This window comes from Haliotis asinina, chromosome 5, assembly GCF_037392515.1.
Source record: "Haliotis asinina isolate JCU_RB_2024 chromosome 5, JCU_Hal_asi_v2, whole genome shotgun sequence".
In the NCBI taxonomy this organism is placed as follows: Eukaryota; Metazoa; Mollusca; class Gastropoda; order Lepetellida; family Haliotidae; genus Haliotis; species Haliotis asinina.
In genome coordinates this window covers 47,238,264-47,262,474 of record NC_090284.1, presented here as the reverse complement: position 1 = coordinate 47,262,474, position 24,211 = coordinate 47,238,264, and the positions used below count along the sequence as shown (strand labels likewise).

The following is a 24,211-nucleotide window of genomic DNA, read 5'->3' as shown; positions in this document are numbered from 1 at the left end:
TGTTATGGCTTGTCGTTTTAAGTCAGTCTAAGCAAACTTAGGCTCAATATTATTCGTTACACTTCTATACTAAGTCTAACAAACCCGAGTAGAAGAGGGTAACGAATAATACTGAGCCTAAGCAGGGAGTCTATATAGAAGTTGTAGAGTATCCCTGGCCTAAGTTAACTTAGACTGCTTTTAAGTATCAATATGGAGATGTAACTGCTATATGATCACTTGGCACCAGAAAACACAGTTACAGCATAACCAGTTATTGGCGGACAGGCGGACAGACGGACGGACAGTACATGTATGAACTAGGAGATATTCATTAACCAGTGGAGAATGCCACTGGAAGATTTGGGTATCAGGGTATTGGAACAGAACAACATGCTCACAATGCCCACTTTTTGGGTCAGAGCGGACACCCTGTTAACGAGGTGGAAATAAATGCCGAATTTATCGTATTTAGTTTCTCCGTACAAAAATGGTCCCCTGCTAATTTTTAGACGAATGTCAAAGTAATCCAATTAGGTGGCCTTACTTCAGCCTTCGATATCATAGATAGGATGTTAGTCGTTACCACGAAGGTTTTAGATTCGCTGACGTTCGAATCAATTGTTTTCCTCTTCCGCTCAATATCGAACATTAAAAAATACTTATTATTTATGGTTTCAATAAGCGGGACCATTAGTACATTTCTGAATGAGTGAGCTCAGCTTTACGCCGCTCTTAGCAATATTCCACCAATATTATCACGCTGAAGGACACAGAAAATGGGCTTCACGCATTGTTCCCGTGTGGAGAATAGGGCCTTGTGTGTGACGAGAGGGCGCTCTAACAACTGGATACCCATCGCCCATGTAACTTTCTGACATACAGCATTGTTAACCTAGGTACATATGGTTATGAAATAGTCATTTTGATTCAGTTGACCGAACTAAGTTATGGAAATGTCTTCGGAAAGCTGGACTACTGGGGAAAAGTTTTGCAATTATAAAAGCAATATACCGTAATGTGAGATCACGTGTTCGTTGCAGGGAAGGTGTGACAAATCTCTTTGATTGCCCTTTGGGTCTAAGACAGGGCTGTATTCTGAGTCCAATCTTATGTTCACGTTTTATTAATGAATCATACCTTGAAATGGCTTCAAATGGTGAAAATGGCATCCAAATGTTTCCAGATCTAATAGAAGTTTTGATGTTACTGTTTGCAGACGATGTTATTTTAGTGTCAGATACTTGACTGGTCTCCAAAAGCAACTCAATATTCTAAATGCATACACAAGTGAATGAAATTATATGTGAATCTAGATAAAACTAAAATTGTAAATTTTAGGAAGGGTGGTCCAATAGCTTTGAAAGAAAGATGGGTATTAAATGGTCAGTTGGTCAGTGTAGTGGATCATTATTCATATTTAGGAATCTGGTTTTCACATACTATGAACTTAAACAAATGTACCAAGGATTTATCATTGCGTGCAAAGAAAGCCCTAATGAGTGTAATTTCAATTGTTCATTAAGTTGGACCCATGCCACATAAAATATTCTTTAAACTCTTTGATACCCAGATACAACCAATTTTATTATACTGCTCAGAGATGTGGGGATTCCAGCGGTATGAATGTTTGGAGAAGGTCCATTTATTAGCATGTAAAAAAAATCTTAGTGTTGGGTCTTCTACACCAAATTGTATAGTATATGGTGAATGTGGTAGATACCCTACATATATTAATTCCCAAATTAGATGTTTAAACTTCTTCATATGCACGAACAGCGCCTTCCTAAAATAGCATACAATATGCTTTTACATTTAGATAACATGGGGAAAACTACATGGGTAACGCATATAAGGACTCTTCTATTTTCCCATGGTTATGGTTTCATATGGTTATGGCAGTCAGTTGGAAGTGTAGACATGTTTCTTAAGGAATTTAGACCGCGGTCTGCAAATATGTTTTACCAGGAATGGCATTCAACTTTAGAAGATAGCTCATGTTATGCTTATTACAGAACTTTCAAGACTTTACTCCAACCAGAAATTTATTTATCAATACTCACGACGGAAACATTAAGGAACCATTTTATATCGACTAGGTTTATTAGACACATCATGCAATATAGAAATAGAGAATGAAATTCACTTTGTGTTCGTCTGTCTATTTTATAGTGACCTTCGAAAGTAATATATTAAAGATCATTTGATAAAGATGCCGCCATCTCAAGCTTTCGTATATGTTTCAACTGCTAAGAACGAATCTCAAATATTAAACCCTTCACTATATATTAAACATGCATTAGTTAAAAGAAATGACTTGCTTAAAGAACGTGTTGCTCCCTGTGTGTAACTTTTTGTTATATACATACTCTCTTGTATATGGGCCGGAGGCCTTTTGTACAATAAACCTTTTGACTTGACTAGTCATAGCCAGAGTCGTCCATGGGTTTTGAAATCGAAGGCATGCACACACGTGTATTCTGCACTTGTACACTGTGGTGTGGTGTGCCCGATGGGAGTGTTTGCAGGTCAGTGGTTCTATTCCCACCTCGAAATACCTCAGGACTTTGAAAGATGATACTTGTTTTCGCTCTGTTTGGCCAGCTGCAATATTGGGATGAATCACTGACTGGACTGAACTTAAACATGGTCTATGAAACCAGCATGTCCTCTAACACCACAACCTCAGGTCTCTTCCAGTTAATGTATGCACAGCAGTGAGGCACGCCCTTGTATCAATGACATTAACAGCATCTAGGAAGTATTGTAATATTCTGATATATTATTTAGTAGTTTTTCACCCGTTTTCTTATACCTGACACTTCATCATGTCTTTATAAAAAATCAACATAACAAAATATGTATAAGTAAACACTCTCTTTATATCATATACAAATGATTAACAAAACAAATGTTCATTTGAAATATTTATAATACTGTACATATAATACTTAGAAGTCAGGATAAGACTGATCATCTTGCAAATTGATGTATTTACAATAAACAATAAATGTGGACGGAATGGGAATTGTCATTTGTAAAACTTTATTTTGTCTTTGAATTAAACATAAAATAGATGACCTGCATCTGGATTTTCTTTCATTTCTTCTCTTCAAACAGGATTTATGAGGTGATCACCGCATTCTCCCTAGGGCAGCATTTGGCATGTTAAGTGTTGAAGATTGTGCACAACCTGGGGACACATCATGGACGCCCCGAGCGAGCTTGTTCTATTTTTCTGCGCACTTGGTTACAGTTCAGGGTTAATTCTGCATGCAGCATTCTGAGACTCTCTAACTTGTCCTTGAGTTCATCACTTTCATCTTTGCGTTCCTCAAAGTCTCTCAATAAAGGCTCATTACCGAGGAGACCACAGTTTTGACGTAACCGCTGGTTGTCTATACGAAGTGAGTCTCTTGCCTGTTTTGTTCTAGATAGAATATCACGTCTCTGGAAAAGGAAGACATCTTTTTGTAGAGAAAAAAGTTTCTATTGTTATTTATTGGGTCAATAAGTTCTTTAATGTATAAAATGACATGTTATCAAACCTGCGAAATCAAACTATCTGAATCTATTCTATCAGCATACTCCAGATTCTGTACATGGTTCTCACCTAAGCTTCATAAGCCCCAATCTCCTTCAGGCTGCCTTTCTGTACATGGTTCTCACCTGAGCTACATAAGCCTCTATATCCTTCAGGCTGTCCTTCTGTACATGGTTGTCACCTGAGCTTCATAAGCCTCAATCTCCTTCAGGCTGCCCTTCTGTACATGCTTCTCACCTGAGCTTCATAAGCCTCTATATCCTTCAGGCTGCCCTTCTGTACATGGTTCTCACCTGAGCCACACCAGCCTCTACATCCTTCAAGTTGCCCTTCTGCATATCTGTACATGGTTGTCACCTGAGCTTCATAACCCTCTATATCTTTCAGGCTGTCCTTCTGTACATGGTTGTCACCTGAGCTTCATAAGCCTCTATATCCTTCAGGCTGCCCTTCTGTACATGGTTCTCACCTGAGCCACACAAGCCTCTACATCCTTCAAGTTGCCCTTCTGCATATCTGTACATGGTTGTCACCTGAGCTTCATAACCCTCTATATCTTTCAGGCTGTCCTTCTGTACATGGTTCTCACCTGAGCTTCATAAGCCTCTATATCCTTCAGGCTGCCCTTCTGTACATGGTTCTCACCTGAGCTTCATAAGCCCCAATCTCCTTAATGCTGACCTTCTGTACATGGTTCTCACCTGAGCTTCATAAGCCCCAATCTCCTTAATGCTGACCTTCTGTACATGGTTCTCACCTGAGCTACATAAGCGTCCATATCCTTCAGGCTGCCCTTCTGTACATGCTTCTCACCTGAGCTTCATAAGCCTCTATATCCTTCAGGCTGCCCTTCTGTACATGGTTCTCACCTGAGCCACACAAGCCTCTACATCCTTTAAGTTGCCCTTCTGCACATCTGTACATGGTTGTCACCTGAGCTTCATAAGCCTCTATATCCTTCAGGCTGCCCTTTTGTACATGGTTCTCACCTGAGCTACATAAGCCTCAATCTCCTTCAGGCTGTCCTTCTGTACATGGTTCTCACCTGAGCTTCATAAGCCTCTATATCCTTCAGGCTGCCCTTCTGTACATGGTTGTCACCTGAGCTTCATAAGCCTCAATCTCCTTCAGGCTGTCCTTCTGTACATGGTTCTCACCTGAGCTACATAAGTCTCAATCTCCTTCAGGCTGCCCTTCTGTACATGGTTGTCACCTGAGCTTCATAACCCTCTATATCCTTCAGGCTGCCCTTCTGTACATGGTTCTCACCTGAGCTACATAAGCCTCTATATTCTCCAGGTTGCCCTTCTGTACATGGTTCTCACCTGAGCTTCATAAGCCTCTATATCATTTAGGCTGTCCTTCTGTACATGGTTCTCACCTGAGCTACCCAAGCCTCTATCTCACCTGAGCTACATAAGCCTCCACATCCTTCAAGTTGCCCTTCTGTACATGGTTTTCAGCAAACACAAACTGCAGTTTCTCCTTAAGGTGGGTAAGAACCTGTACTGTGCTAGTGATCTTCTTCCTCAACTTCAGCAACTCCTGCAGAGATAATATGATGAGGATGTCAGTCAAATGGCTCTATATGAACTTATGATAAAGACTTCCATACTGCAAATTTTCTGTCTTAGGTTTGTTTAAAAGACCAGGTTAGTACAGTATTTCAAACCTAACACAATGTGTCAGCTTTAAATCAGGGAGTAAAGGGTAAGTGATGCTAATCTCTTACAGCTATCACCTCAGAGAAACTAACATGCATGTGTTTGGTCCTTGCAAACTGAGGATAAATCTGACAACCATTATCAAAATAGTTCGTCATTCACTGAATTTGTTTCAAACAGCACATATTAAACTCAGACATAGACGCATATTAGCAATGGATCAGGGATGTCAAGTTGAAGAATCTCTGGTGCACTAAAATGTGTGACATGTGTGTTCCGTATTGCTGAAGTGTAATGTCATACATGTTGGCAGTCTGTACAAATCAGGGTACGGTCAACATATTAATTGTGCTTTTGATCATGATCACCTGTCAGACAGGCATGTAACATATCTGCAACAGAATTTTGATGTTGCATTTTGCAAATTGATCTGGTTTGAATGTAAGTATCAGTCAGTACCTCATTTCTCTCTTCAATCTTCTCATTGTACGTCTGGTTCTCAATCTTCAGCTGCTCAAAGTCAATCAGGTGAAGACCCTCAGCAAGCTCCTCCTGTAGACAGAGCAAACACCACGTTACTAGACCAGAAAACAACAACTATCATACAAAACACCATGTGACTACACCAGAAAACATCAATTATCACACAAAACACAATGCTACTACACCAGAAAACATCAACTATCATACAAAACACCATGTGACTACACCAGAAAACATCAATTATCACACAAAACACAATGCTACTACACCAGAAAACATCAACTATCATACAAAACACCATGTGACTACACCAGAAAACATCAATTATCACACAAAACACAATGCTACTACACCAGAAAACATCAACTATCATACAAAACAACATGTGACTACACCAGAAAACATCAATTATCACACAAAACACAATGCTACTACACCAGAAAACATCAACTATCATACAAAACACCATGTGACTACACCAGAAAACATCAACTATCACCTCAAAACACAATGCTACTACACCAGAAAACATCAACTATCATACAAAACACCATGTGACTACACCAGAAAACATCAACTATCACACAAAACACCATGTGACTACACCAGAAAACATCAACTATCATACAAAACACCATGTGACTACACCAGAAAACATCAACTATCATACAAAACACCATGTGACTACACCAGAAAACATCAACTATCATACAAAACACCATGTGACTACACCAGAAAACATCAACTATCACACAAAACACAATGCTACTACACCAGAAAACATCAACTATCATACAAAACACCATGTGACTACACCGGAAAACATCAACTATCACCTCAAAACACAATGCTACTACACCAGAAAACATCAACTATCATACAAAACAACATGTGACTACACCAGAAAACATCAACTATCACACAAAACACCATGTGACTACACCAGAAAACATCAACTATCATACAAAACACAATGCTACTACACCAGAAAACATCAACTATCATACAAAACAACATGTGACTACACCAGAAAACATCAACTATCACACAAAACACAATGCTACTACACCAGAAAACATCAACTATCATACAAAACACCATGTGACTACACCAGAAAACATCAACTATCACACAAAACACAATGCTACTACACCAGAAAACATCAACTATCATACAAAACACCATGTGACTACACCGGAAAACATCAATTATCACACAAAACACAATGCTACTACACCAGAAAACATCAACTATCATACAAAACACCATGTGACTACACCAGAAAACATCAACTATCACCTCAAAACACAATGCTACTACACCAGAAAACATCAACTATCATACAAAACACCATGTGACTACACCAGAAAACATCAACTATCACACAAAACACCATGTGACTACACCAGAAAACATCAACTATCATACAAAACACCATGTGACTACACCAGAAAACATCAACTATCATACAAAACACCATGTGACTACACCAGAAAACATCAACTATCACCTCAAAACACAATGCTACTACACCAGAAAACATCAACTATCATACAAAACAACATGTGACTACACCAGAAAACATCAACTATCACACAAAACACCATGTGACTACACCAGAAAACATCAACTATCATACAAAACACAATGCTACTACACCAGAAAACATCAACTATCATACAAAACAACATGTGACTACACCAGAAAACATCAACTATCACACAAAACACAATGCTACTACACCAGAAAACATCAACTATCATACAAAACACCATGTGACTACACCAGAAAACATCAACTATCACACAAAACACAATGCTACTACACCAGAAAACATCAACTATCATACAAAACACCATGTGACTACACCGGAAAACATCAATTATCACACAAAACACAATGCTACTACACCAGAAAACATCAACTATCATACAAAACACCATGTGACTACACCAGAAAACATCAACTATCACCTCAAAACACAATGCTACTACACCAGAAAACATCAACTATCATACAAAACACCATGTGACTACACCAGAAAACATCAACTATCACACAAAACACCATGTGACTACACCAGAAAACATCAACTATCATACAAAACACCATGTGACTACACCAGAAAACATCAACTATCATACAAAACACCATGTGACTACACCAGAAAACATCAACTATCACCTCAAAACACAATGCTACTACACCAGAAAACATCAACTATCACCTCAAAACACAATGCTACTACACCAGAAAACATCAACTATCATACAAAACACCATGTGACTACACCAGAAAACATCAACTATCACCTCAAAACACAATGCTACTACACCAGAAAACATCAACTATCATACAAAACACCATGTGACTACACCAGAAAACATCAACTATCACCTCAAAACACAATGCTACTACACCAGAAAACATCAACTATCATACAAAACACCATGTGATTACACCAGAAAACATCAACTATCACACAAAACACCATGTGACTACACAAGAAAACATCAACTATCACACAAAACACCACATTGTTAGACCAGAAAATATCAACTACCAGACAAAACACTGTGTTACTAGACCAGAAAACATCACCTACCACACAAAACATACCAACAACTATCACACAAGACATCACCACTCAGTAACCAATATCCGAGCATTTCCTAACAACTGATCATAACATGGGTTTATATAACCAATCTTTCTCTATATAGCTGATTGGATTCCGTGTATATTTCAGCCACTTTCGATTACTTACCTTTGATTTCAACTGTTGCTCCTTCTTCTTCAGTTTATTTTTCAGCTTGATGTTCTCAAGTCGGACTGTCACAACCTCTCCTTCCTTCCTGTTGGCATTGGACAGATACTGCTCGATGTCCTGGAATATTCAGTAGAAAGTTATGGAGATAAAGAAAACAAGTAGCTTTCCATGGATAAATGTTATGAGCAGGACAATTAAGATACTACTCGATATGAGTAACAGGATTACGTGTTTCTTCTAATGCTGACCTTTGGTGGGATAGGTTTGCCAGAGCGACTGTTGATGGCATTAAGTGCCACCTGCTTGCGGAAGTCCATAAACTTGCTCCTCTCTTCATCAACCTTGGCCTTCTTCTCCTCACACCTGTCCTTGAACTCCTCAATCTGCAGCTGGGAGTTCTCCCGCTCGTGTTGCTCCTGTCTACGCAATTCTTCCAGCTGAGCTTTAATAACATTGTTAAGTGAACAAAGTTATAATGAGATTAGACAAAAACAAACTAGCTCTGACAAAATACATGTACATGTAATCACTACCTAAGTGCATATTCCATGAATACTTGATATTGTTTCTTGTATTCAAGTTAAAAACACCAAGACCAGGGATGGCAAGAGGAAAATCTATTTCCATCTGAAAACTTATATTGTGTCATCGAATGGGGGGATAGGGATTCAAACGATTCTAAGAATGGATAAGATTGAAAAAATATCACCGGAAATCTGCCAATCAGCAGAAATTTGCCATAACTGCAAGACTACCTACCCATATATTTGAGGTATCTTTGTTCCTGGTCAGTAACGTTTTTGTCGTAGTCTTGTCTCTCATCTGCCTTCTTTTTCCTGAAGTACTCGGCCAGCTTGTGCTGCAGTTGGTAGTTCAGCCCCTGCAGCTGTTCCCGGTCCTGGAGGGCAGCCTACGACACACATTTCACTGTGTACACCTTCTCACAGAATCTCAAACATACTCAAGTGAGTGCAGCTTTACACTGCTTTTACCAGTATACCAGCGATATCCTGACATGGAACACCAGAAAGGGGCTTCACACATTTTACCCATGTCTGGAATAGAACCAGGGTCTTTCGGCGTGAGGAGCAAATGCATTATCCAGTAGGCTACCCCACCACACCGCAATGCTGAAGGTATTAGATACTAGGGCTTTTATAATTCACTCTCATATTCACTGAATCAAAATGTATCCCTTCTTGAAGCCAATTTTTATTTGTGATCACTAGAATTAATATTCACAAAAAATTAAAAGGAGCACTTTTATATAATTTGGGCATTATTTATTAAAGCCAGATATGAAGATCATATATATCCATGTCAGGCAGGATAAAAGTCAACACTCTCCTTCATTTAATTTGACAGTAGTGTAGTCACTGTTCCTCACTGTGATAAATGAACACTGTCTAAATGGTCAAAACATGTCAAAGAATCTATTTGGTTACTTGTTTCTCTAAATATATTAAATAATACAACTGCTGGCTTCATATTGCATTTACTATCCAATATTCATAGGTGTGATATTTGTGATTTGTTTGCTATTCACATCATCGTAGATACGTACATGATACTTCTCTATGAGTAGATCTCTGTCAAACTCTGGTTCTACAGCTTCCTCTTCATCATGTCCTTCCCCTTCCTCCTCCTCTTCATACAATGTCTGCTGGACAGTCTCCCCAACCTCTGGGGATGCTGAAACACCAAAATCAACATCCTGGGAATTTCATTGTTGAACAGTAAACGGTACATCTGTCTGTCAACCAGTTTTCTGTTACCAACAGAGCAACATCTTTGCATTGATGGAGAGGTGTATTTAACTTGTGCTACTTGTGAAACCAGCTTACCATTCAATCCTGTCAAATATTCATGAAATACAAGAAAACATTTTAACAAGTATGGATTATTAGAAAAACCTGGGACACAGACTGGAAGGTACAAAGTATCACTAAAAAAACCATCAAACTCGAATCATAATGATAATTGCTCTCAGTCAGTAATTCTAAGATGCTTCAGCGAAAGATCAAAGGCACCGACAATACTTTATCAGACGATAACGTGCACTTTTTGCAATACGTCACAATGTGTTGACGTCGCCGCACCATTCCAGTCTGCCCTCTCGTAATTGAACTTTTTTGCATTACGTCACAATGTAACTGACGTCACGATGGATGTCAGTTGCCATCGCCTCGCACAACCTCCCACAGTAAACTGCTTCGTCGCATCCCGTTTCTTGGTTTGCAGTTGCACCACGCAGCCAACATCACTGTGGAAACATTACGTTTATGTTTTCCGACAGATAAAATGTCTCATAGTCCGACTCAAAATCTTACAGAGACACGGTAATGTTGGCAATGTTTACATTCCCATAATGCAATTGTGGAATGTCACTTGACTTGTCAGCTTCCTCTGAATGTACTGATCTAAACTTTCATTGGTAGTTGAAATGAGGTGGTCATATTGCCTTGTATGGTTTAAGAGAATCACAGATGTAATTAAAACGATCTAGAGAAGATATTTAACCCGAACATAAACCATCATCAAACTGTTCATCATTTGTTTTTCTAGTAACCTTTGTCTTAACATAGGGGGCTGACACGTCAAAAGAACAGCGCGTCAGTTAGCCCTGTGCGAGGAATCTTAATTTAGGTCACAGACACCGTTGTTTGTTTTCTGCCATACATTAATCGAAATTAGGCTTAGAAGTTATTGAATACGGCATCTTAGAAAAGAAATACAGTTCGCCTCTAGCACCATGTATAGAGTAATAAAGCACACTTTCGCCTTGAACTATTATAGTTAAAGCACGAGGACGCTCGCGTATTTCTTAATTCAAGCATTCCTTGTGTACCAATGTGAAAATGCTGGTATGTTGGAACTTTACTAAGAAACTCTTTAAATGCTTCAATATAATTTATTATGCAAAATATTAACAAAGAGTATGGTGAAAGATGAATTTACCTTGTCTGTCTGGTGTGGTTGGAACCAACATGTCTGTCTGGATTATCTCCCCTTGATCACCAGTTGGAGTGGGCTCCCTTGATAGTTTCTCCCCAACACCAACCATACTCTCTGGCCTCTCTCCATCAGCAAATGTGTCACTCTGGTTAAAAGATGCATAGTTTCAAATCAATAATTTTTTTTATTGATATTCAGTCTGCAGATACATTAATTACAAAAATGAAGAACTTTCATTCATTGTTGAAATAATGATAACTATAAACTATTTAGTTGCAGGTCATGTTTCCCAAATTTCAACATGCAATAACATAAAATGTGTTTGGAAGCCAGGATTTAAGAATGTGTGATATAACAGACACTGTGTTTGCATCTCGACTGTCTTGTCAATGGTCTTGTTTTCATGAAACATGTTTTTTTTAAGAATCTGATGCTATGGATGTTTTGTTAGTCAAAAGAAACAATCCAAAAGAAAACTGACCTATTCTATGGGAAAGAAATTCTATGACGTCATATCACTGATCTTAATAATAACGATGATGGAAAAACTCAAGGATGTTTTGTGGACTGATAAAATACAAAAAGAGTTATTACACTAAAAACAGGCAACAGATTTCAAGAATGTTATATTCTTACCCTTTGAAAATGCAAAAGCATTGAAACAATTTACCTGGGGCAAGGGTGATTTGCCTTCCTCTTCCCTTGGAGTGTCAGTCTGTTCAGCACCTTCCTTCTTCACTTCCCCATCTGCCTGAGCTTCCCCATCCCCAGCTTCGGATGGCCCCTCCCCAGCTTCAGCAGGTGCTTGTTCTCCCTCAGCTGCCCCCTCTGCTCCACCCTCTCCCTCTGCTTCCCCTTCAGGCTTCACCTCCCCTTCAGGTGCCTCTTTCCCCTCTGCCTCGCCCCCATCTGACTTAGCCTCGCCACCTTCTTCCACTGCTGCTTCACCTTGAATAAAAAGATCATCTAGTGGTCAAATACAATGACCATACACACAAATATCTCAAAGGTGCATACTTGGAACAAGGGAGATAATTCTAATTACACAAATGCTTCATCACAGTGTATATACAGCTGTATATCCACAGAATTATCTCTCCTGTTCATCATGCCAGTTTCTTATAGGCATATAAGAAGGTGCATACTTGTAAACAACATTTAAGGCCTTTTTCCTAACATTCCATCAAAATACATCACTAAGTAAAAACAAGCACAGACATTGGAAATTTACTATTCAGTTGCATCTCAAACTCTCAGTTTTGACACGTATCTGAATGTAGCCATAGATGTGCTAGTGTGGTACTGCATGGTGTACAAACAATATGCTGTGGAAGAAAACAGCCAACATTTGAACTTTTGTAATGATTTTCAACCAAAGCATCATAACATCACTGACATCATTTCAAGACACAGTCATACCTTCTTGTTTTTGTGCCTCTCCCTCAGCTTGTTGCTCCCCCTCTGCTGCTGCTGGGGTTTGAGGTTTCTCCTCTCCATCTTCCGTTTTCTCTCCCTCACGAGCCTCTCCTTCACCAGCAGGGGGTGCCTCCCCTTCCTTTAGTTCCCCTTCGGCTGGGGCTTCAGTTACAGGTGCTAGAAATGATTACCGTACACTAAACTAACAAGCCTGACCTAACACAAGTAATCGTGTGGTTTGAAGATATCTTGAAATTTTCAACCTTAATTATCATCAAAGCTACAGTTAAAGTTTTCAATTACCATAAAAATATTATAATGCCATCAAGACAAGACCATTATTCAACAAAATATGAACATTCTGAAGATGGTATAGGAAATATTTTCAATTTTCATTATCCTCCTACATATTTCCTCCATGTGAAACGAGATTCAAACAATGGTATGACTAGCAGGAGAACTTTCTACCTGAATCCCCATCAGGTTGTGTATCCCCCTCCTCCTGAACTGAGATCCCACCTCCATCACCTTCTGTTCCCTCCTGACTCTCTTCAGGCGCAGCACCATCAGTGGGTGTTTCAGCAGGAGCAGTAGCAGCCTCTGGTACTGGAGTTGTTGCCTCCTCAGTTACTTCAGCTTGCTCTGGAGTTGCAAGAGTCTCTGCTTCCTGCAAATATTACAAGAAAGTTTCAGATGTAACACGTTATATTTGTTATTACACTTTCTCAGAAAGGGTAGATTCTAGTGCCTTTGTTGGGTTGAGTCCTAAACTCACACCTTCAGTCAGGCAACTACTCACCAGCAAAGTGACAGTCATCTAACCCACTCAGCCTCTGCTTCCACATGGTATTTTGTATTCAGAGTATATTTCAGAGTTAATTTGAAACAAAGCTCTGGGCTGCCTGCATTAGCCCCAAGGAACCTGTTTCAATCATTTACATAGAAAGACTGAGTTGTCTACTATAGCAACTTCAATAAACTGAATAAAGTCTACATTTTCTTCAGGTCAATGTTCAGAATTTCATATCACACTTCTGCTCACTTTTTCATTTAAATGGAATCATTTGTTGCTGTCAAAATAACATATTTTAGGCAGGTTCATGTTAAGCTATAAGGTTGAAACCACTGGTGATGTTATTCTATATTCATGTGTTTTATAGGTCCAGGTCTATTGAGTGTTCAATACAGGTGATAGGGGACTATTTCGAAGTATCTGTTTCATCTTTCAGTATTAGTAAAAGTATACTTTAGGAAAAGTATTTATAATTCATAAAACTAACACGTTGGAGATCCACATTTCGCTGTTCTCAAGGGGCGGGGTGTCTCATTTAGACATTGAAAATATCCGGATGATGCCACCGTTGACGGATTGTGTCTAAGATAAAGTTGCCTTTAATATATGTCTTTGAAAATGATAGTGACACATTTACAACTGTTTCATTCGATAATGAAGAAAAACAACGAATGTCTGAAAACCCGTAACAGTAGCATGATTCCTCAGTTGTTGACATTCGATAACGCATAGATATATTTTTTTCCATGAAAAACAAAAGGATTTCTGTACAGTGTACCCCAGTTGCAGCTATATATCTAGATGGGTGATGCCATCATATTCATCATTTATATACAAACGTGCGATGAAATACCTTATTTTGGTTTAGGTTTGTGCAACTTACTTGTGTGTCCGCCATCTTGGTTGTCAAGTAAACTGTACACTCTGGGGATGCCGGGAAGTATTGACTGGGCTCCGCCTTAAACTAGGGCGAAAGCTTCTGCACAGCACCTTCACATAACTGGATGTAAGCAATTGTCGATGTGTGGAGCTGGTACCTAATCCACCTGTCCTGTTATAAAACGGGAGTTTTTATTGATGAGCTACATACAACTGTAAAACGCCATAAATGATGGATCGAATGGAAGAAATGTAGACTAACCCCTTACTCTGAATACAAATGATTTAGTTAGAAACAAATAATTTCAATTGTATAGAATAGAGCCCCAATGACATGGGACATTCAAAGAGAAAATCCAGATTTTATAATAGTTTATATGGACTGAAAAGGGAGAAATGTGTTTCGGGGGATGTGAGAGGAGGAATTTCATAGTTGGGATGGAATATGTTAGGCACTGTGAGTGTGGAACCAGCGTTATATGGAGAGTAGCTATAGAGAGACGCGGTGCGAATCGTGAATTGTCAGTACATATTTCACCAAAATGATCAAAGGTGAAATTTCACGACTGCACGCATACCACATATACATTAACTTCACGTGTTTAAATTGATATGTAGTCAGACATATGGGGGAAATATCAGTGCAGGACAACATCCCCCCTATTTATCTTCAAGATTAAAGAGGGTTGTAGTCAAAAGGGCCGATAAGAGGGCCAAAAAGGCCGAGGCTAAAGGTCAAATGAGCCGAAATGAAAAGTCAAAAGAAAGAAAGGGTCGGAAAATAACAATTTAATGAATAACATAGTAAAATAGTGTTTGGTTTCTTGTTCTGATTTTAACTGGAATCTCTACATGACTCTTCTTGAACCAGTGTCATGACTAATCCGTATGGGATGTTTGTTTTTGTTGTGGTTGCAAGTTATTAATCCAAATCTTATTCAATGTCTGCTTCTGGAGTAAATATTTAATGCAAATCTATTTAAAACAGAACCACAGTCACACAGCAGAGGCAGGCAAAAGTAAGAGCTATGGTGAGTAGTGCGTCCTGTTGATTGATTCCTAATATGAAGTGGCTAAATTGTTAATGGGACTTCCTTAAATGTTATTTGGAGATGTTAACGAATCGAAATGATTCTTAATTAGATCAATCAGTCTTCTTGTTAAAGGTGGAGAAGAACGGTGTCAAAATGATGAACTTGTGTACATCATGATGTATGATGTAAATGATGAACTAAATGTATTGCCATTACATAAAACCTGGCTATACATTACGATGCCATTACAAGTTTTGTTAATATTATGATGATAGTATGTTTCAATGCTATGTGTATCAATAACTAATGTAAAACCTTTTTAAAGTTGTTAAGTTTTTTTGTTTGTTTGTTTTTTCGGCCCATATGACTAGGAATAAGGCCTGTGTGACTTTTTGTCAAGGCCAGTTTGACTTTCACCTCGGCCCATTTGACATTTTACGTCGGCCCTTTTGACTTCGTACTTCTCGGCTCATTTGACTAGTTCCCGATTAATGAGGTTCCGTAATCCTTGATATCATGTTTGAATAGAACAGCTTCATTAACAATTGCAGAAAAGTTTGAGGAGATTGTTTCAGCTATGTAAACTGGCATAGAATTGTCAAACAACGAACAAAACTCCCCCTACTCATCTTTAGCTTGGGGGCATGGTGGGCGAGCTGGCTAAGGCGCCAGGCTATAGTGATCCAGCGAGGTTTCGGTTTCGGGATCGAGCCCACCTAGCTGTGACCGGGTGCAAAAACCTTGGAGTCAACTTCGTGTGCAGACTCTTTCAGTGTTGTCACAACCCCTTGTGTACGGCACACAACCCTGTGTATACTTCCTGGGGAGTTGAGATTGAAATACGATGAGCTGTTGAGATTGACATCCAGTGATCGAGGGAAAAATACCAGCGCCTTGAGCATGCACTATTGCGTGGATATGTGCGCTATATAAATATTCTGTCTATCTAGCTTTAGATTAAAGCAGGGATAATCTACATCTCTATATTGGCTTCCTGGTTAAAGGTTCTGCTGATCTTTGATCAACAATTAATCCCTTTTGATGTTTTCCTAGACAATTCTCAATATAGTTACTAATAGTTATGATTGTTCTTTTGTATCCACAAGACAAATATCTGAAACCGACACTGACCACGCCAGTGGTAAAAATATTGTTCAAACGTTCAAGAGTGGTGTCATCAGTTTGCGAAGGAAAATGCGAATTCAAAGTAGCGCCCGCGCAGCATATCCAGAAAACCAGGCTGGGATAAACTATGCCAATGGCCTTTGACCTGACCTAGAATATTTGGAGGGAACATTCAATGACGCTAAGTTGAGTGGAGGCAGTTATTGTGGTATTTTTTTTCCCCAAACACCGATTATATCAAAATAATGTCTTCAAACCACCTGATCCCTTCACCCACCGTCGTTACCAGCAACAGAGGACAGATTCAGGTAAAATATCACTTGCATGTGAAATGTGTTTAGATCACATCATGTGCTGATATAGTCAATATACGTCTTTGGTCAAATTAGTGTTTTCATGTTTATTTCCAGTTAATGATTGGGAAAGAGAAATTTGACAATGGGCCATTTTCCAGATTGTTAGCCATTTTCAGGATTTAGAATGCACCATTGCCCTTGTATTAACAGTAAACTTCAAAATTTTAATGGGCCGTTTTTCATTCTTACGTGCAAATTGGCCCATGGCCTTTCCTAATCCCTACCAGTTCATCTGGTCTCAGATATATTTGAAGTTCAGTAATTGATGAATTATGTTGTGTCGTGTTGTGTTGTGAATATCCTTAGTGATATAATTTTCTATCTGCTACAATAAAGATTTAGTACAATTTGGATTACATATGTTCTTAATTTTATGGAGTTTTTTTTCATGGCAGTGTAAATTTCTGTATAACATGCATATATCTGGAACAGTAAAACGCTTTCCTTCATGTTTTGCTCATAAATTAGACTAGAATATATTTGCAATATTTAAAAAGATTTGAAATATTTCACTGATTTACTTTTTTTTGTGCAGATGTGTTCATGCAAGTGGATTTCAACTTTCTGATTTTATCTTTCAAACACTGCAGTAGAACTGATACTGCAATACAAATAATTAAGAGTTATATATACAGAGATGAAAAGACAAACAGGATTGACTAAGGGATGAAGCCTCTGGTTTGGTGACTGACTGCATTGTGAAGTTGCAGTGCACACTTCAAGATGATAAAAATGACGTGATGAAGTCACACTCTGTCCTTTGAACCATCAAAATCACCATTGAACCAATAAGGCGTTAAAATATGATACTTATTGGTCCTTGCCTGATGCTCTGCATTTATAGGTACAACAAGGACTGGTTGGCTCAGTATAATATGTCTGCATCTGCGTGAGGTATTCATGCTTGACTGCAGCATAGTATCTTAGTGAGCCATTACTATAAAGCCAGTTTAAGTCTGGGCCTAGTGCAAGCTGTCACACATACACACGCATGCAAGTCGTCATATGAGCGAAATGTTCTTAAGTACGACGTGAAGCCCCATTCACCTCTGTCAGTTGATTAATGCTGTGTAGGGGTAGTTTCTGTATGCTTTGACCTCTCAGTCTGTAGCTTTAGCCAGTACAGTAAAATCCATGTCTGCACTAGGAATATTTCCCCCAATCTAATAGTTAACATGAACAATAATCATGATAATAATCCATTTATACACTAAACTCTACTCAGAATAGTGCTCGCTGAATCAAGTATTTTGCACAGACCAATACCCTGTCGTGTTTATGTTTACATTCTTCATCATTGTTGATTGGTGTTACGATGATTACTGTATATCCGACAATATACAGAGTTATTACCATGTTTACATGTGTTTGTTTGGAATTTTGCAGGTAATCTTTGGGCCGATGTTCTCAGGGAAAACGTAAGTGATCATAGATTAATAGTTCTGATTTCGTGATATGTTGGTATTTCCATGTTCAGGAGTGTACGTGAGACTGACTAGCTTCTAACAGTGGAAATTTGATGCAAATCCCATAATGGGTCATGAGATCTTCATTTTTATTGCATTTTGCCCGCCAAGGTCACTTTCAAATCCAGGGTATACTGTTTGTTTTATCATTGAGTCATAAATACCATATTCAACATGATTTAGTGCAGAAATATTGATATGGTTCATGTCAATGCAGCTTGTTTTTTAGGGGAAAATTTGCATTTGACTGTGGGGTTTATTCAGAGGTTGATCTTTGGTCCCAAGTCTAGAGCTAATGTTATTAAAAATTCCCCAAATGGAATCAAAAGGTTCCCAGTGTATGGTATTATATATAGAACTAGCTATTAATGTTGTCTTGTAGAAAAACAGCAGCTGTACTTCACTGACAGTAATGTGCATTGTGCAGTGACATCATCAGAGGCATCCATGGATCTGAATTATATTTTGATGATATGAATTTCAGAAAAAGTTCAATAACTTATGAAAACACAAATCAATCTGAAAAGCATAAATGTGTTTTTTTTCTGTGTCAGTGAGACATCTTGTCGTTTTGATGAGAATGTTTGTGATCAATAAGATGGTTTGTTTGTTTATTCAGCACTGAGCTAATGAGAAGAATGAAGAGATACCAGGTAGCTAACCACTCATGTCTAATAGTGAAGTACGCTAAGGATGATCGCTACAACAAGCATGGCATAGCTACACATGACAGGTAACACTGCTAGATATTAACTCAACTGTCCTAGCTCAGGACTGACAGAAAAAGTGATCCGGTTGTGATTTCTCATCACCCTTGTTTAAGGTGATGAAGATAACACTGTTGTTTTAGTCATGAACCTGTTTGTGAGTAGATTGCACATGGTAATATGTTCCAAACACTTTACACCTTGGAAGTGGTCTTCCAATATTGTTGTAACTTTGTTCCTTTTGTGCACTTTAAGATGTCTACTTGTTCCCACTCTCTATAACTTGGATTGGAATCTAAGATTGTTTTGTTATAAACTACGAACTAGGTGTCAAAGATATGTAGTAAACTAAGTACCAGTTGTCAGCTCTTTTAAGCCACAAACAACTATCCATTGGGCAGGTACTTCATGTAGGAAACTTGGAATATGTAGTCAGGAATGTAAAGTCACAAACTGGGGATCTGCAGTCAGGAATCAGGTCTGTGGTCTGTGACTCTCTCAGTGAACTGCTACTTCAGCAAATGTTCACGGTTAAAAATGTTAAACATTTCCCTTCTTCAAACCCTCAAGAGAAATTCAGACTCACTCATGCAACGTTATTTTGTTTATGCCTTCTAACATATGTCTATCACAGACAGGTGCTGCCGGCCATTGCTGCTGAAAAACTGATGACTCTAGCCAATGACGTTATGAAGTATGAAGTCATCGGTATTGATGAGGGACAGTTTGTAAGTCTCACTGCCATGTTAAATCAGATTAAACAAGTACTAGTCAGTTACTATTTCTGTAACATGGCAACTATTTGATATGATTATGCCATCAAGTAAAGTATGACTTGATAAGATTTCACAAGGTGTTATAGAAAATAGAATATCATAGAACACTGACAGTAATTATCAAAACCTATTCTGCTGTGACCAAGTTAGATTATTTTAGATGCTATGGCCACCTCTTTACTCAAGTGGATAAGGCCCTTAAGGGGGCAGGCCAGCTTTAACCCAATACACTGTAATTGTGTGGGGTATCAATCAGCTTGGTATCTCAGTAGGCTTGAACTATATAACTGTTAGTATTCAAGACAAGTACGTGGAGCTATATTGCCAAAAAAGGCGACTGTGCTTGTAGTAAGAGGCGACTAATGGTATTGGGTGGTCAGGCTCACTGACTTGGTTGACACATGTCATCGGTTCCCATTTGTGCAGATCGATGCTCATGTTGTTGATCATCAGATTGTCTGGTCTAGATTCAATTATTTTCAGACCGCCGCCATATAGCTGGAATATAGCGGCATAAAACCAAACTCACTCACTCACTCACTCATTCACATAGAGCTATATTTAAATGCCATATAAAGATATTTGATTTCAAGTTAAGAAAGTTTCACTGTTAAGACAGAGACCTCTATTTATGCATCTGCTTGGTATTCCGGTTTAGTTTCCTGACGTGGTGACTTTTGCTGACACCATGGCTGAGAAGGGGAAAGTCGTCATTGTAGCAGCACTGGACGCTACATTCCAGAAGAAGGTTAGTAGGTAACCAGCATATCCAGGTGCAAGGGATAGTATGTAAACTAGTTGGCATATCTGATGAATAGTTGTGGAACCAGAATTTTCGGACATTAGGAGTTATCTAAGGTAACCATCATTAGCTGATAACATTGTTTGTGATAACCATAAATATGCGAAGATGAGATGTACAGTAACCAGTCTATACAGTGATAGGTGTACTGTAACAGGCATTTTCAGTGTCAAGATGTACATTAACCAGCATATCTGACAAGGTGTACAGTGATCAACATATCCAGTGTCAAGATATACTATATCCAGCATATCCAATGACAAGCTATACTAACCAGCCTATCAGATGACAAACACAGTGTTCAGTGACAAACACATCCAATGGCAATATGTACTGTAACCAACCTTTACAATGATGAGGTGTACTGTAACAGGCATATTCAATGTCAAGATGTACAGTAACCAGTCTGTGAAAGACGAGGTGTACTGTAACAGGCATATTCAATGTCAAGATGTACGGTAAGCAGCAAATCAGATGACAAGGTGTACAGTGACCAACATATTCAATGGCAATATGTACTGTAACCCGCCTATACAATGATGAGGTGTACTGTAACCAGCATAACCAATGTCAAGATGTGCTGTGGTCAGCATTTAGACGACTGTGGATCATACTTTCAATGTTTCAGGGTTTCGGAGACATCTTAAATCTTGTGCCAGTAGCTGAACATGTGATGAAGTTGTCTGCTGTATGCATGAACTGTTACAACGAAGCATCGTTCACAAAGAGGAAAGGGAATGAGACAGAGGTGAGTTAGTGCCATGGTTTCATCATTTCTTTAGTGGGGTGGTGGGAAAAAAAACGCAGGAATAGTGACAACAACTAGATAAGTATGCTTACACAAGAGTTTCTTACTGAGGAGAAACACAGGTGCTTTAGCTTTCTTTTTTGTCTTTAAACAAGGCCTAACTGTTTCAAGTGTTTTCATAATCAAATTTACATGATGCAATTTACATGATGCTGTCAACTATTGGTTTGATTGACTCAGGCTGTTATCTATAATTTTCAGAAATTGAAGGTCACTCGTCATGTCCGTAGACATTACTTTGTCCAGTGACCCTACGCTGAATGATGAAAGACTGTTTATTTTTTAATGCATCCTAGGTGGAGGTCATCGGAGGATCAGACAAGTATTTATCTGTGTGTCGAGCATGCTTCAAGTCTCCGTGTAAAAAGTCTCCCAGACGCTCACCACTCAAAGACATCAACAACACCCCACAGTCAAACAACATCCTCTCAGAGAAGACCTACATCAACAGACAGCTGTTCACGTCACCACAGATGTAAATGATCCACAGTTCTGTACAGCTTATTGCTAACCTGAGTTGAATTGATCTTCAACAATCCAGGCTTTTTGTAAGAGGCATTTAATGGGAAAGGGTGGTCTGGGTCACAGAACTGGGGTTGCATGTCATGGTATCACAATCTCATCACATCACAGGCTCATCTGGTCTGTACTCCATTATTTACATCCTGTCGTCGCATGGCTGGAATATGCCTGAGGATGTTTAGTAGTGAACTTAAAACACTGATAACAACAGACTGTTCATTATTTGACAAAATCACTGATAGAGGAGTAACAAATAATGCTTGTTCACAAGTGTTTTGTGTTTAATGGCTACAGACAAATTATGTCATGCATTGTCCTGTCACGTGGAAACTTTGGCTGCACCTGTCCACCAATGTTCCATCCCTATAACTGGATGTTTTACTTTTTAAACATTTTGTGATGTTTGTTTCATCAAAATTTTAGTCAACTTCTGCTAAATCTTGGAGCTTGGCATTGAATAATACCTTATCTTTTAATTTTCAAGTCTATTAAGTAACATAGGTTATAATTTGGATTATACATTCTCAATTTGACGGTGCTTGTCCCACAGGTGTGAAATTGTACTTTTTTATTTACCCAACATTTGGACAACTTGACATAATGATGTCTCCACTTCTATCATCCCTACAAGTCTCCATTTTGTTTCTTCATTTGTGATACTGCCTTGGGCATTTTTCAGCATGTGTTCAACTCTATTGCGTTAGTGATTAGTGATCGTGATCGATACATTTACAGAGGTTAACTTCTGTGTGCAAGTGCATCACGTGTTGGTAATGCATCGTGTGGAATTTCATTGTCATTGGATGTTGTGTTTGGGTGCAGCGCTACGGTAATGCACCCTTTCACCTCAACGTTTGCTGCATTCAGTTTCTTAGTTCCCTTATTTTATGTCGATAGTATATGTTATATTTGGGATTATACTGTTTCAGTAGTCTGTAATCAAATTCTGTTTCCAGGTACTAGCACACCCTCTATTTTAGTGTGTTGATCAACAGATCATAAAGAAAGCTTCAAAAGTAATGAATGGAGACTTTCAAATATGTTGCAAACCAGACTTCCAGTTTCCCTTCCCATCATTTGCAAGTTGTGAATCCATGGCATGATCAAGTATTGAAGTAACTTTAAAGTATATGTGGACTACCATGGTGTGTATGTTGCTCAACACAGATTTTTTACAAATGCTAATCGATATTTTTAACAACAAAATATAACACTACCCCATGCTATGTAGGAGCAGCTTTTCTTCTACTTTTAAAATACTTTTGTACATTCATTTGTATTGTATGTCCCTGTCCCTGAAGTGAATGAAATATATCCTTATGTTACGGGTTTTCATATCTGATGATTCAATTACCTCATGAACACTTGTAAACTTGTCATCAAATTATAAATGAATACTACATCTCAAACACAAGCCATCATTCTAGAGTTAACAATGTCTGTGAAGTCACACTCTTTGTTGCAGCCGAAGTGAGAATTCTGTCTGAAATTGTATGATGTGTGAAAAATGAATGCATACAAGAGTTTGTATGATTTTAGAGTCATCCATAAACACAACTTTGTTGATTTGTTCGGTTTTTACAAGTGTTCGGTCTGTTATCTTAGTTCCTCCATTTTATCTTTTTATTTATGGACCTCTAATTGTAAATAGATATATTCATCCTGTCTTAATAAACAGTGTAAATAACTTGGAAGGTTGATTTTTATTTGACGATATTATACAGGAAACAATGGCCTTTTCTGTTTGTGACTGATTATCTTTACACAGCTGTTCACAGTACTGTAAGAGATTGAGTATGGGAAATGCAAACAGGTGACTGAAAGTATGAGCCTCAATACACATTCTTGGGTCAGGATGACCAGCAGTTGCTTGTCACAGCTGACAACAGGTTCCACTGTTTCAACCTTTACACCATAAATAATTTATATCTTTAAGTCTCAGTATTCCTAGAATCAGGCTACAGGTAAGGAAGCTCATATTCAGTTTTAACTACAGTGCATTTCAGGATCCGTCCCAACCATGCATACTCTGGTGTCCAGAAGGAATGTTTGAAACACTCTATCCCCATTAAAACACCACACGGATAATACTTCATCACTGGATTGTCTGGTACAGATTAATGCAATATAGC

The 24,211-nt window shown here is 38.5% G+C and overlaps 2 protein-coding genes across 4 annotated transcripts; one reads left to right on the top strand and one right to left on the bottom strand.

The window, feature by feature from the left end:
- Positions 1-2,841: 2,841 nt before the first annotated feature.
- Positions 2,842-14,530, bottom strand: LOC137283554 (cilia- and flagella-associated protein 184-like). Of its 3 annotated transcripts, none has more exons than XM_067815115.1 (12): positions 14,488-14,530; positions 13,280-13,478; positions 12,815-12,988; positions 12,066-12,343; positions 11,399-11,540; positions 10,005-10,132; positions 9,200-9,350; positions 8,689-8,882; positions 8,438-8,557; positions 5,647-5,739; positions 4,931-5,068; positions 2,842-3,429 (listed from the first exon to the last, which is right to left on the bottom strand). In XM_067815115.1, exons 1-12 carry the CDS (start codon positions 14,500-14,502, stop codon positions 3,184-3,186), a joined length of 1,878 nt encoding a protein of 625 aa, XP_067671216.1. In that variant the 5' UTR covers positions 14,503-14,530; the 3' UTR covers positions 2,842-3,183. The 3 variants fall into 3 exon arrangements, with proteins under 3 accessions (XP_067671216.1, XP_067671218.1, XP_067671217.1); XM_067815117.1 differs by having other exon boundaries at positions 13,340-13,478; positions 14,488-14,519; XM_067815116.1 differs by having other exon boundaries at positions 13,331-13,478; positions 14,488-14,510.
- A 2,229-nt stretch (positions 14,531-16,759) lies between these two features.
- LOC137283563 (thymidine kinase, cytosolic-like) lies at positions 16,760-23,773 on the top strand. The gene is made up of 7 exons (XM_067815127.1): positions 16,760-16,950; positions 18,385-18,416; positions 19,084-19,197; positions 19,806-19,899; positions 20,606-20,695; positions 21,378-21,497; positions 21,854-23,773. Exons 1-7 carry the CDS (start codon positions 16,888-16,890, stop codon positions 22,034-22,036), a joined length of 696 nt encoding a protein of 231 aa, XP_067671228.1. The 5' UTR covers positions 16,760-16,887; the 3' UTR covers positions 22,037-23,773.
- Positions 23,774-24,211: the final 438 nt, after the last annotated feature.

Coding starts and splice junctions, on each gene's coding strand:
- LOC137283554 (XM_067815115.1), bottom strand. Junction 11,541..12,065: donor GCAAATCACCCTTGCCCCAG/GTAAATTGTTTC, acceptor TCTTTTAACCAG/AGTGACACATTTGCTGATGG. Junction 10,133..11,398: donor AACCACACCAGACAGACAAG/GTAAATTCATCT, acceptor TTGGTGTTTCAG/CATCCCCAGAGGTTGGGGAG.
- LOC137283563 (XM_067815127.1), top strand. CDS start 16,888: ATGTCTTCAAACCACCTGATCCCTTCACCCACCGTCGTTACCAGCAAC. Junction 18,417..19,083: donor CCGATGTTCTCAGGGAAAAC/GTAAGTGATCAT, acceptor TTGTTTATTCAG/CACTGAGCTAATGAGAAGAA. Junction 19,198..19,805: donor GGCATAGCTACACATGACAG/GTAACACTGCTA, acceptor TGTCTATCACAG/ACAGGTGCTGCCGGCCATTG.